The sequence below is a fragment of the Chelmon rostratus genome, chromosome 13 (assembly GCF_017976325.1).
Source record: "Chelmon rostratus isolate fCheRos1 chromosome 13, fCheRos1.pri, whole genome shotgun sequence".
In the NCBI taxonomy this organism is placed as follows: domain Eukaryota; kingdom Metazoa; phylum Chordata; class Actinopteri; order Chaetodontiformes; family Chaetodontidae; genus Chelmon; species Chelmon rostratus.
This window is the reverse complement of record NC_055670.1, coordinates 7,399,275-7,411,665: the sequence shown is the minus strand read 5'-3', so window position 1 is coordinate 7,411,665 and position 12,391 is coordinate 7,399,275. Positions and strand designations below refer to the sequence as shown.

At 42.9% G+C, this 12,391-nt stretch overlaps 1 protein-coding gene across 1 annotated transcript in view; it reads left to right on the top strand.

Annotated features, from left to right (window-relative positions):
- The first annotated feature begins 252 nt into the window (after window positions 1-252).
- Window positions 253-12,391, top strand: part of itgbl1 (integrin, beta-like 1) — a 44,206-nt gene continuing 32,067 nt past the window's right edge. Inside the window, exons 1-2 of the mRNA XM_041950453.1 lie at window positions 253-512; window positions 4,253-4,455. Coding sequence (XP_041806387.1) covers window positions 421-512; window positions 4,253-4,455 — 295 coding nt within the window. The 5' untranslated portion in view covers window positions 253-420. The remainder of the gene's footprint in view (window positions 513-4,252; window positions 4,456-12,391) is intronic.

Genomic DNA, 12,391 nt, shown 5'->3' with positions numbered 1-12,391 from the left:
CAGAGATGAGGCCCATTTGTAGCACGGATTGATTTTGGTCCTCTTTTTATTATTAGTAACATCAAAAGGAAAGATAGGGACAGAGCTAGTAAGCAAGTAAAACAAAACATTAAAAAAAAGCCAGTCTGCTTCTAATTACATCTCAACTGGTGACTTAACTTTTCATTTTGGCAGTTTTCCCCACTCCAGCTCCTGCCCAGGACTGTGTCTGAGAGTCAAGACTAATCAAAGGCACTTGTATGTAGAGGACTGTTGGCCTCTGAAGGGATCGAGCCAGTTCAGGCCAGCCTGCTGCTCTTTCTCTCCTTCTCTCCCTTTCTTTCCCCCCTCACTCTCTCGTCCCCTCCTGTCTGTTTAAGGGGAGAAAGGCTGGGAAATTCCTTCAAGCTACTTTACTTCAGGTTTCTGTGGGATTTAAACATGCACACTGAGGTTTTGGTACAGTCCATGTTCGTGCCGTTGTTTCTGATTCTGCTCTGTACCGTGGAGGACACTTTGTTACAATCGGTGAGGTGAGTTTCCACACAGCTTTGTTTTTTCGGGTTTATTTTGGGGTAGTCTAGAGAGCAAGAAGGAAGAGGGAGGTGCAGAGTTTTGCTGACAAAGACAACATTTGGAGAGTACAATGTGGAAAAGTTTTTTCGGAGTGCCTATACATGTAGTTTGCACTTGCAGTTATTTTGTGCTGTTTCTTTATGCTGCTTTACTTGCCAATAATTCTGCATGCCAAGCTGAGGGGGGTAAATCTGCTTCTCTGTTTCCACTGTTACTGCTGCATCACACTTTTGTAAACCTTAAAGACATTGATTTGTTTCCATCTGGACGCCTCAGCTGACATGAATTACCATAGCAATGTTGTGACAGCTTTCGTGGTCGTGGGTTTGTTGCAATAGAAGCTTTGCCTGGAGCGAGCGAGGGTCATGCATTTCAAAAGCTTTCACTGAGCAATAATTTGTAGCTTTAAACCAAAATAAAAATAAAGAAGATAATCATTTGTCTTAAATCAAAACATTTATGCAAAAAACTTGTAACTGCCCTTTTGCCTTTTTTTTTTTTTTTTTTTAGAAAATCCAGATTAGTTAACTTGATTGTAACTTGGTTTTTCAAAAATATTACATTTAATTGGAATCAAGTGTGAAAATGGAAAGAATGAAGGAAGGAATTGGCTAAAATATGTGTGTGAAAGACTAATTTCTGTTTACCTTGGCCTTTAACAGTAGAGCCTCAGTCAGCAGTACTGTAAATGTTGCCATATGACTCAGCTGCAGAGGGGGTGTTTAAGCAGGTGCACCGTGCCTGTGTAGTGATTATATTCCGTATGTCATAGTGTGCAGTACATAGCATTTATTGGACAGCAGTGGCAAACCCATGCATGCTTTACCACAGAGAGCAACAGCCTCTACGAATCCAGGTGATTACAGTGTTTTCCGCTGTTTTAACTGTGCATATCCAGATGATTCCTACCTCGTTTGTCTACAAGGTATGTCAACATAACAACACTGGAGAACGCAGGCAAAGCCTTCTTCTCTCTTCAGGCTTGGCCACTGAGGGAGCGCAATGACACCTCCATGTACATGCAGTGCTCCATCTAACCAACATCCAGAACATCAGCAACTTCTTAGAGAGTCAAGACTAAGGCTGGAGGGCTCCACCTGTATTCATGAAACTATTGTTACATTACGTAACCTTCACACTGGCTTTGCCCCCTTATAGGCCCCTTGATCACTTGACATTTTGATCATATAACAGGCTTTTTTAGTCCGATTCAGTGTGAAAATCGTTTGCTATCTCTTCCTATGATGCTTGTTTTGAATCAGGAACACAAATCACCGGCCAGTTTTGTCCTCTCATGCAGTTGCAGAACAAGCAGGTATGTCGGTGGTCAGATGGGCTCCAGCTTTTGTCTTTGTGTGGGGTGCAAATTAATTTTATTTTTAACAGTTTATTCGGCGGCATCAGCAGTTTTCAAGAGAAGTTTTAAGATGGCATCGGTTGGGCTTTGTCAACTTTTTTGGTCCTTACTCTCAGCTTGGTGTGTCACAGCCCTAACAGGTTGCTCACCGAGCACACACACACACACACACACACACACACACACACACACACACACACACATTGTACCTGCAATTTTATTCCACCCTGCAGGCAGAGTAGGACTGTTGCTATATCAATATATTTCGCCAGGCCAACAGGCTAGATCTTCCTCATGTTTTTTTTTTTTTTTGTGTGTGTGTGTGTAATTCAGTCTCATTCCTCGTGTACATGTGTTTTTGTAGACAGTTGCACAGTAATGACAGTATTATTTGGAGGCATTGGGTTTACTGGAACGAAATTCATTCACAGTGCATGGATAAGTCCAATGATAAAATCCTCTCATATTTTCATATTTACTTTGATTCCATGCTCATCCACTGATGATGATAAATATGATGAAATCCTAATTCCATTCAAGCCCTCTATGTTGTGACACATCAAGATTAGACATTATCTTTCTTTTCATGGAGGTTATATGTGGATGATGATGGAAAACAATGAGCTGCACTGTCCTGGACATAAAAGGACACCTGTTGTTGTACAGCAGCAGCAACTTTTTGAGGGAAATCTCCTCAATGGGCTCAAATGGCCCCTTTAACAAAGCCCTGGGGGACTGACAGGCGCATAGTAGGCCAGCGTTGCTTCACCCCCTCTATGAAGCATTTTGAGACCAGATGATGAACCATAAATGTCTTGCTCAAGTGTCCAATAAAAACTAAATAAAAAAAGGTTGACATGACCAGATCTGGTTTACAATATTGTGGCGCAGCCATTACTTGTCTGGCGGCCACATTAATCTTCCAGTTAATAATGTGGAGGTTGGGACACCACCGCGCTCCTTGCATTCAGATATGGGCTGTAAGATAATGAGGCTTGAAATGGGAAAATCCCCACCGTCATTGTCTTCCTCGCCATCATGACAAAGTCCCACACTGCTGAGGCTGATTCAGAGGAAGTTGCCTGCAGAACTGATAGCTCTGGCAACAGCAGTACAAGTTAAAATTAGCCGTAGCAGTCCTGAGGAAGAAAACTTTTACTATAGAGTGAACTATATTTACTGCCAGCCATCTTGTGTGAGTGTGAAAATCTATCTACTACATATACAACACATATAACTCCATAATTGAATGAAAAAAGTAGTGTCCATGGCACGCATTCTACTTTCTGCTAAGATTTCCAAAATGCAAAGCTCCACATTTTACAGGTGAGAAAATCAGGCATGGCGCAAAATGACGATGATTAGTAAGTGTGGGAGATCTCAGCTTACTGCTCACTGTTGAGTAAACTGGTGTCTATTATAACAGGAGTAGTGAGTGAGTGAACGAGGCAGTCGTTCCAGACGCAGTCCAGGTCAAGCTTCACCGCAGGAAGTCATCTCAATGTCATGGAGTAATGCTGTCGCAGGAAAGGACCAGAGCTCATCATTAGCAGATGCATTGAAAATTCAGCGCGCTCTCAGCACAGGAGTGTAGTCGAGCCTGAAAAGGCCGTCAGCGGGCGAGGCCTGCCTGAAATGAACCTCTGCAACCTCCCAATGACACATGGAACACACACGTTGCGTGTTCATTTATTGGGAGTGCAGGGAACACTTAATCTGTTGATTGTTTGAAATGTGTCTGCTGTTTCCAAACTGGAGAGTCTGGGAGGGCAGGAATAGAATAAGAATGTCAGACAGCATCCAAATGAAACAAATCTCACAGAGAGATCCCACCGAGTCGGAACAAGGCTCGGCAACAGCTGCCGGAGCGAGCTCGATGCATGGTGAAGCTGTTCCTGTGCGATCTGATTTGTTTGATTTATTACTTTAATCCTTCACGTTGTGTTTTGCGAGTGTGCATGTGCGTGTGTGTGTGTGCATGTGTGTGTTTCCAAGGCATTTGTTTTTTCTTAATATAGACCCAAACAGGCTGGCCCTGCACTGAGGAAGCTATGTTCTTCTTTTCTTATTTAACTTCATGATGTTGGAGTAAAATTATAAATGGCCAGGTTACAAAATGAACAGGTTTTTTCTAATGTAGGTGTGTAAATATACACACATATTGATTAGGCCCCTTGTAATGGATGTGGGTAGACACATCCGCTCCATGTCTGAGCAAAGGTCCTCTCTCTCAGATGTGGTGTTTCGTATTTCAAACAGACACAGGCGGCAGCGCACTTGACCCTTCACCTCAGGAGTTTCCAAAGCTGCATAACGACTGACCTTCTCTCTTTTTCCCAGCCAGGTGGGTGGCGTGTGTAAACTGTCCACAGAGTCGTCCCTGCGGCGCTGCAGGACACCCGATGGCAAGGTCTGCAGCGGGAGGGGCAAGTGTGACTGCGGCATCTGCCTCTGCGAGGCCACCGAGCCGGGGAAGTTCTACGGCCCGCGCTGCGAGTGCCACGACTGGGTCTGCACCACATATAATGGGAAAACTTGCAATGGTGCGTACATTGATTTCTGCACTGACACATGGCACAGAAGCGAGTCAGACATGTTGGCATGTTGTCTAATAAAAGGCTGCCTGTACAGGCACATTTCAGCACTTATACTGAACCACTTGGTTATGGTTGTTAGTGATGGGTCAGTAAGTGATGCAGCAGAGCTCCTCACTGCGGGTTTACATCAGAGAGGCTCTCCAGCTGATGTTTAGTCTCTTTCAGCCAGGTGCTAGGGAGAATAGAGAGCTGCAGGGTGTAGCCCAAAAACCAGGATTTGTTTAGGCTTTTAATAACCCATTCGTTTGATATGATTTCAAGTACAGAAAGTCAAATATAGAAGGTCTTTGACAGATTTAGAGTATTTCAGTTTCACCTGTGTTTCTCACTTTCTTGCCAAATCAGAGGGGTGCAGTATTGTGTCTTTGAGAGCCCACATCACCTTGGCAGCACTTCAAAGGGCTTCACTGGTAATAGACAGCTGGTTGGTTCATGCGCGTTACCGAGGCATTAGCTGTTGTTGGGAGGCACAGCTTTGAACTTAGCCTGTTGCCTGAAATTTTTTCAAGTTCTCAGAGAGAATGCTTGAGAGTGCACCCACACTCAGGAAGACGTTGCCTCAAGAGATACTCACTTTGCACATTCATTTTCCAGGATGAGGGCAGAATTCACAGGCCCATATTATAGTTAAAGGCTATTTGTATGGAAAGAATAAGAAACTTGGTCAGTGGTTTTAGTTAATTTTACAAAGCTTGCTGAGCAGGCTGGGTGTCTTCAGGTGAGCTAATGTGTCATTAACAGGGAAAAGTGATATGGATTTTACATTTAGCTGCTAATTTATTAGGTACACCTAGTTAACAGCCTGCAATAAATCTTACCTCCGTGAAGGTTACACTATTCTGTTTTCAGATGAAACTAGTTTGGGTTGACTTCACTCTAGAGTCATATTTTTAGGCAGCAGTTTGTGGTGCTCTTTTCTTCAAGCTGCTGTAATCAATAGTTTTATATTAACAATAAATCAAACGGCTACATGTAATGTGAAAGGACAGCTCGAGGTGAGAAGAATGGTCATGTGACCTTGCAGTTCTCCTCAGCTCTACGGAGCTTCATGTAGCATCTTTTAAGTCATTCACTGCTTTCATCAGCGATGTTTTCAGATGCAGCTGCTTTTTCAGCAAAAAAAAAAACAAAAAAAACAATTAACACATTTGGGGCTTAGCCCAAAACTAGGGGGTCCCTGTTTATGGTTGCTGTATGCACTATTTTTTCAAGCCATTGCGGATAATAGAAAGCCTAAAAATCTGTACATCATTATCAGTATCTTTTTTTGTATTCATGAAATCTAAATTTTGGGCATCAATATTCATATTTAAGGTATATACACCTATTGTTTTGGCTACAGAGTGGAGCATTTAGCAGCTGAATATATATATATATATATATATATATATATATAGAGAGAGAGAGAGAGAGAGAGAGAGGCAATTTACTGCAATTAGCACTTCAAACTGTGTGTAATATCCCTATTAGCACTGAAATCCTTGATTTGAGGTGCTCCAGCAGTAAATAAGCCACTGAAGCACTGAAGCAGCATATCGGCATATTCAGAATTTCATCGGCCATTCAAAATGACAGTCATCCGCGACTGGGTCGATCTTCACAGGGAAGAAGGAGGCCCTTCTGTTCAGGTCAAATATAAACAACAACTGTTTGTTCAAGACACAAAGACAATGTTAGGATTGATTAGTATGTAAAGCCAGAGAGCCTGAGGGAAAAAGTTCCTTAAAGATTCAGGGCTTATGAGAGCCATGTGCGCCCACCACTAAACATCACATAGACAAAACTAGCTGGTGAACAGAGTGGAGCATTTAGCAGCTGAAGAGCCATAGATTTCCCTCAGGAGCTGGTGGACGGCAAAATAAACCTAAAGGAGGGTGAACGTTGAACTCCGAATGAATGATAATGTTGCAATGTTTTTGCTCGTGTGTACGTGAGCACTGTTTGCTGCAAATTGCCATATCAACTGTTTAAGGTCATAGTGTAGTATGTCAGTGTTGTGTGTGCAGCTTGTTGTGCTACCTCCCCTAAGTGCACAAAAATTAGTTTATGTGGTTTTAAAACTGTTTTTCAGAGGTGTTAATCTAACTGTGAGGCACTTTTGGAGGGTGTAGTTTATGGCGCTATTGAATATTATCACATTAAACTGAGAAGTTTTTTTTAATATTTAGTCCACCCTCATTGATATAAGTGGGGTTAATAAACCAGAGGAAAACCCTCTCAGTATAATACAAACTGCAGCCTCTGGAATGACCACAACTTTAAATCACACAGTTGTAACAAAAACTGAGCATTATAACTGTCACAGAGGCAGAGTTATTTTATTAGACTGCATTAGTTTTAAAGTAAAAGAGGGCTGGTTGCAACCTGTTGCCAAGACTTCGCAGGCCTTTTATCAGAAGAGAAACCCTGGAAGTTGTGATCGAGGCTGGTCCCTCTGTGATCTAAGGAAAAAGAACCCTCTTCTCTTTTTTTTCGGTGTCCTCTGTAGTCACTGGGCTGTGAGTGTCAGGGTTTTAATGGAGATATGTGTGCATCCAGAACAGGTCTAATGGAGATATGCCTGCGTGTGTGTGTGCGCGCGCACGTGCATGTGAGAGGTAGAGTGATTTATTTGGGTAGACAAGTTGGCTGCTGTGAGGAGCTCATTATGGTTCAGCAGTCTGGAGCGAGAAGGCCCTGCTTCAGCCTGATAATGGGGTTTCACTCACTGGCACACAGACTGCAAATGGAGCCTAGATGTATCAAAAGAGGGATGGGTTTTCACACCCAGGCACATGCCGGACACACACACACAGACACACACATGCACAGACAGGATCAGGCTCATTCTCATACTGTAACACCCATGTGCGCACACAAATAGGCACAACCAACCACATACTCTCACAATCGTATGCCCATGTGCATATAGGGGCCAGGAGTTATATTCAAAGTATATTGAGAAGAATACACACACCCCCTCCCCTCTGTTGCTCAATGGCCCATGCAGCTTGCATGGTCTGCTGTCTGAGATCGGCAGCCAATTCCTCTCCCTGCGGCTCCCTTATCTCTGCCTCTCACAACTGCCCGCTGATAAGATCCAATAGATTTTTTTCTCCTTAGGGATAAACTGTGTGTTTTTCCTTTCCAAAAACATTAGCTCGCCTGGCACTGAAACGCTCCTCTTAGCTTGGATGGCATTCACCAGGCGAACACGGGCTGATTCAGATCCTCTCAATTAGAGCAACAAGTCAAGCTGGATGGAGAAGCGGGGGATGATACATTTGTAAATTTGGGTCTGACAGCAATATCTTAAAAATATAGGTTGGGAGCGTTTTTGTCTATTGTCTTTTGTTGAGGAAATAAGTTCCTTTTATTCCATTGGATTTAATTTTCTAAAGCTGTGTATGGCTGCGTAGTGATTGTGATGGTAATTATACTGCCACCACAGAGCAAGAATGTCCCTGATTTGAAAAGAGATCCTGCTCCTTTTTGTGGGGAGTTTGCATGCTCTTTCCTTCTGTTATGTGGGATTGCTTTGGGTACAGTCAATAGACATGCAAGTCCACTGAATTGGAAGCTCTCCTTTTATATGCCATGTGTTTATGTACACAGATGAATACAGTAAACAGCCCAGGGTGTTCTTACCCAGTGCATGCTGGGATGGAGGCATGTGGCAGTAGTTCATACACGAAAGATGCCCCTATTCTCTGTAGGAATGATTAGAGGAGATTGAATAGGTCTCCTTTTACTTCTTTTTACACATTGCAGTCTTTTGCCTGGAAGAATAGATACAGGCAGGCCCCTCAGTTCAAGATTTCTCAGCTAAGAAATTATTCAGAAAGCTCCTGTGTTTATCAAGGATATCAAACCTTCAAATGGGAATTTACACTGGTAGACTATAGAAGCCAGCAGCTGTTCCTCCCACATTATTGCACATACGCACATTATTTGAGCCGTGGAATGTTCCATGACGATGCTGAGAATACATCAGTTCCATCCCCGAATAATCAAAGTCACTTATGATAGGCCATAAACTAAGAAGTGACACTGGAGCTTTAGTTTTAGAGGAGTTGCTGCTGATTTTGTAGGATTCACACAAAGCACTGGTCCTGTCGCATGCTTTTCCTCCCTCTGGTGCACCCTACACTGTAGCAGGGCAATGGGACGGGTGACCTGGACTAACATCTGTTCACCAACTGTGCAAAACCTTCCCGTCATTTCACTCCTCTGTTTGTTTTTGACTGGTTAAATCCTCCTGTTCTGCCCCCTGTCCAATTTTGTTGGAAAAGTATGAGCTGCAGCCCATGAGAAACACAACCTCAGAGCATTTAACCCTGTTTTCAAGTGTTTGAGGGAATATTGAAATGAAGCTCTTGAGTTATTTCACATTTGTCATTTCTGTAATAGCTCCCCTGTTGCTGTAGATGAGGGCCAACGTGGCGATGTTTCCATCCCCTCTTTCACAGCCTTCCCTCTTTGACGAGCCACGTGAAAACTCTCTCTCTCTCTCTCTCTCTCTCCCTGTCTGTGCTGAACTGAGCAAAGTGTTTTTCTCCGCTCTGTGTGTTCAGACAGCCTGTGCTTCTCTGCGATTTATGGTCTTTTTCCATTGTCAGAAACACAGAGGGTGGCCCAGGGCTCTGCATGCTAGCATTGTGCCAATGGAAAAAAACAAAACACTTGTAATTACAGCTCTTGTTAGTAATTACTGTTGCAATATTGGGTAGAATTATGCCATTATATCATGACAGAACCCTTTAGTGAGCAATCCTCTTTCAGTTCAATCTTTATTGAAACATAATGATTCATTTATTCAAAATGTTCTTTATCAAAGACTCTTGACACATAGATCACTCGCTGTAATAGCAGAGAAAATGTTTGATCCGACACGGGTCAGAAGTTCTGTCTGCATCTCTGCTAACAGCTCCCGTCCACCCCCAGCCACTGATGTGGACTGAGGCAGAAAGCCAAGAGTGTCTGCGATCCAGAACAATCTGTAACTTTATGATTCTGGCAGACTTTATCGTACGGGCCTCCTTCTCATCACAAAGGAGCAGTTGAAATGGTGGCGTTATCGGAGCGGACACCCTTTCCCCTGCTGACGGATGGCTGTTTTGGGGTTCAGATTTTAGTCTCTCTACGTCTTCCTCTCTCCCTCTCTTTCCAAGGCTGAGGGTTTTCAGAGCCTCTGTTCTTTTCCTGGCTCAGTCCCCAGCCTCTGTGCCCCCCTCCCCTGCCAGAGCTAGGGATGATCGCACCCAAGGGGGTTTTTTATGTGAGCAGCACATAAGAAGTTACTTTGTCCAGCGCTGTTCCAAATCAAACTCCTCCAGATGCAGATGTGCTTTCTGTCAGTATTACATAAGCTTATGATGTTGCCTCCAAGATGGACAGATTATAGATGTTTGATATAAACATGGGAGAACAGCTCAGTAATGGCAGTCTGTCCAGAGTGACTAATAGGTTTAATACATAATTTCTGTTGATTTCCCAAAGAGAAAACAGAAAATAGGCACCTAGCGTGGAATGCAGTCCTTCAGCCATTACAGCCCATTAAATTGTTCATCTCTGTATTTTTTTTTCTAGTACATATTTTGATGTGCTCTCACTTAGATATTCTGAGCTTTGCTGGGCAGTGTGCCTGTGTGGTGAGTCACCTAATGATTCCAGCGTGGGCTGCAAGGACAAAAAGCCACTCAAGTCTGTCCAAGTTGACTGGTAGAAGGTAATTTTGATTGGGACACATCACAGGTCCCAAAGACTTTCACGCTGTCGGAGCAAGTGTTTCTGTTTCTGGAGGGTGTTTAAAAAACCTTTAGAAGTATTGCAAAGGTATGAAGAAGTCACTGAAGTTGACGATGGAAATCCCAGGCGGAGAATCGTAAAAACCTGAGGGATGAAAATCCCTCCTCGGTGTGAGGACAGCGCACACAGAGTATGAGTTATTACCTGAGACAGGTGTCTCCTAAACCTTTTCCACTGAACACGAGCTGACATGCTGCTGTTTCACGCTCCGTAAGCCACAGAGGGAGGAAAGCATGGGGGAATAATTACTCACTGAAATGAGTATCATGTTATGGAAAACATGAGCTAAACAAAGTGGGGAAATGTCGTTGGGAGACAATGGAATCAATTGCAAGTAATAAATGAGCACAGAGGCAATCTCTGAGTTTCCAGATTTGCAATATGTAATGTATTTCTTGCATTGAAGTTGCTTATAATTGAATCTGCACTGAAATCTCAGAATAGCCCTGATTGCCTGTACTATAAGCACTATGAGTGCTTTCTGCTCACAGAGAGGAAATTAGTTTTGGTAAATATATTTAACCAGTAATCACTCAAAATTGATGAATTACTATGTTCCATACAAACCTATTTGTTTACCCCCCTCTCAATATTATACTTTGCTTATCATTAAGAAGGAGCGAGGTATATTCTGAACCTGAAATTAGCTTGCTGCATGAGTCACCATCCTCTCCTCGTGAGCATTTAATCATGGTAATGCTACATCACCTATTATTACTGCCACTGATGCACCATCTCTTTCCAACCCAATTGGACGTATCTGGGCACTGGTTGGACCCTGATTGGCTCGGTCCATCGGTGGAGTGTAGGATGGACCCTGACACCCCCAAGTCACAGAGAATTACTGCTCAGGAAGCACCAGAAAAGATAAACCGTCGACAGACAGGCACCTTCCCACACACATAAACTTTCGCCTAGCAGACAAAGAGGGGCCGTTTTATATGTCAGAGTGATTGCCAAGCGGAGATTAATGTGAGCTGGTGGGTGGCAGTGACTTTGTAATATTCTGCTGAATTAAGTTGGAGCAACTTAAATGTAATTCTGTTTTGCAGTTATTGTGCGGTAGTTCCCCTCCGTAAAACTAACTGATAAAGCCAAAAAGAAATGTCCAACCTTTCATCACCATGAGTCTGTGCTTAGTGTGTACTGAAAAATCAAATGATATCCACAAAGCACTAAAAGAGCAACAAATGTACAATGGCTGTGATCTGCAGCATATTTCTTTAATGTGACAGTAATTCAACTATCAGTAATTACCTTCGCTGTTGATGTGTATGACTGCTTTTTGCACTTAAACATGCTAACAGTTTGACAGTCTCAGCACCCAGAAAGTTACAGTAACTCTGGTTGAGAAAGCTTGTGCAGACAGCAGATAAAAGAATACCCATTGCTTTGCGTGATTATTTCTAACCTATATGTGACTACATTGCAATGGATTTTTGAACTATGTTCTATTTGTTAAAAGAACTTTATATTTGTACAGAGCTGCATTTCTTACTGCCACAGAGGGATATTATATGTTTTAATTGCACTGTCTAGACAGCCAGCAGAGAGCAGGTCCCCTCCATTTTCACAGTTCGAATGACAACAAGCCATCTTTTTAAAATCAGTTTATTTTCCTCAATATTGTATTGCGTCTGCGGTGCAGCTCCCATTGAAATACACTCTCCATGAGCTTCTTTTCCTAGAACCTGTTCCCGAGTGTCTGCTGAGACGTATCGATAATGAGGAGAGACAGGGGACTTGCCTGTTGTTAATGACTGATGGATAGCCCTTGAAAAGGACACCGCATTTACATGATGAACGAGTCAGTGAAATGATTGAGTGTGACATACAAGGCCCCTTGCTGCTGAATCCAATGGGAGCAACATTTATAATAACTTGTCAACAGCTTTCATTTGCATCATATGATCCCTCCTGTTTTTCATATTGCTCACTACGGCCATCAGAATGATGAGGAATGGTGACGCCAAACTGCCTGTGTGGGTCTTCTGAACACTGAACAGGGTAGTGCTCTCAATGAGTGATTGGTGAAGAAGTGCATCATCTTCTAATTTTGTAAAAAAAAAAAAAAAAAAAAAAAAAGTGGCATGGC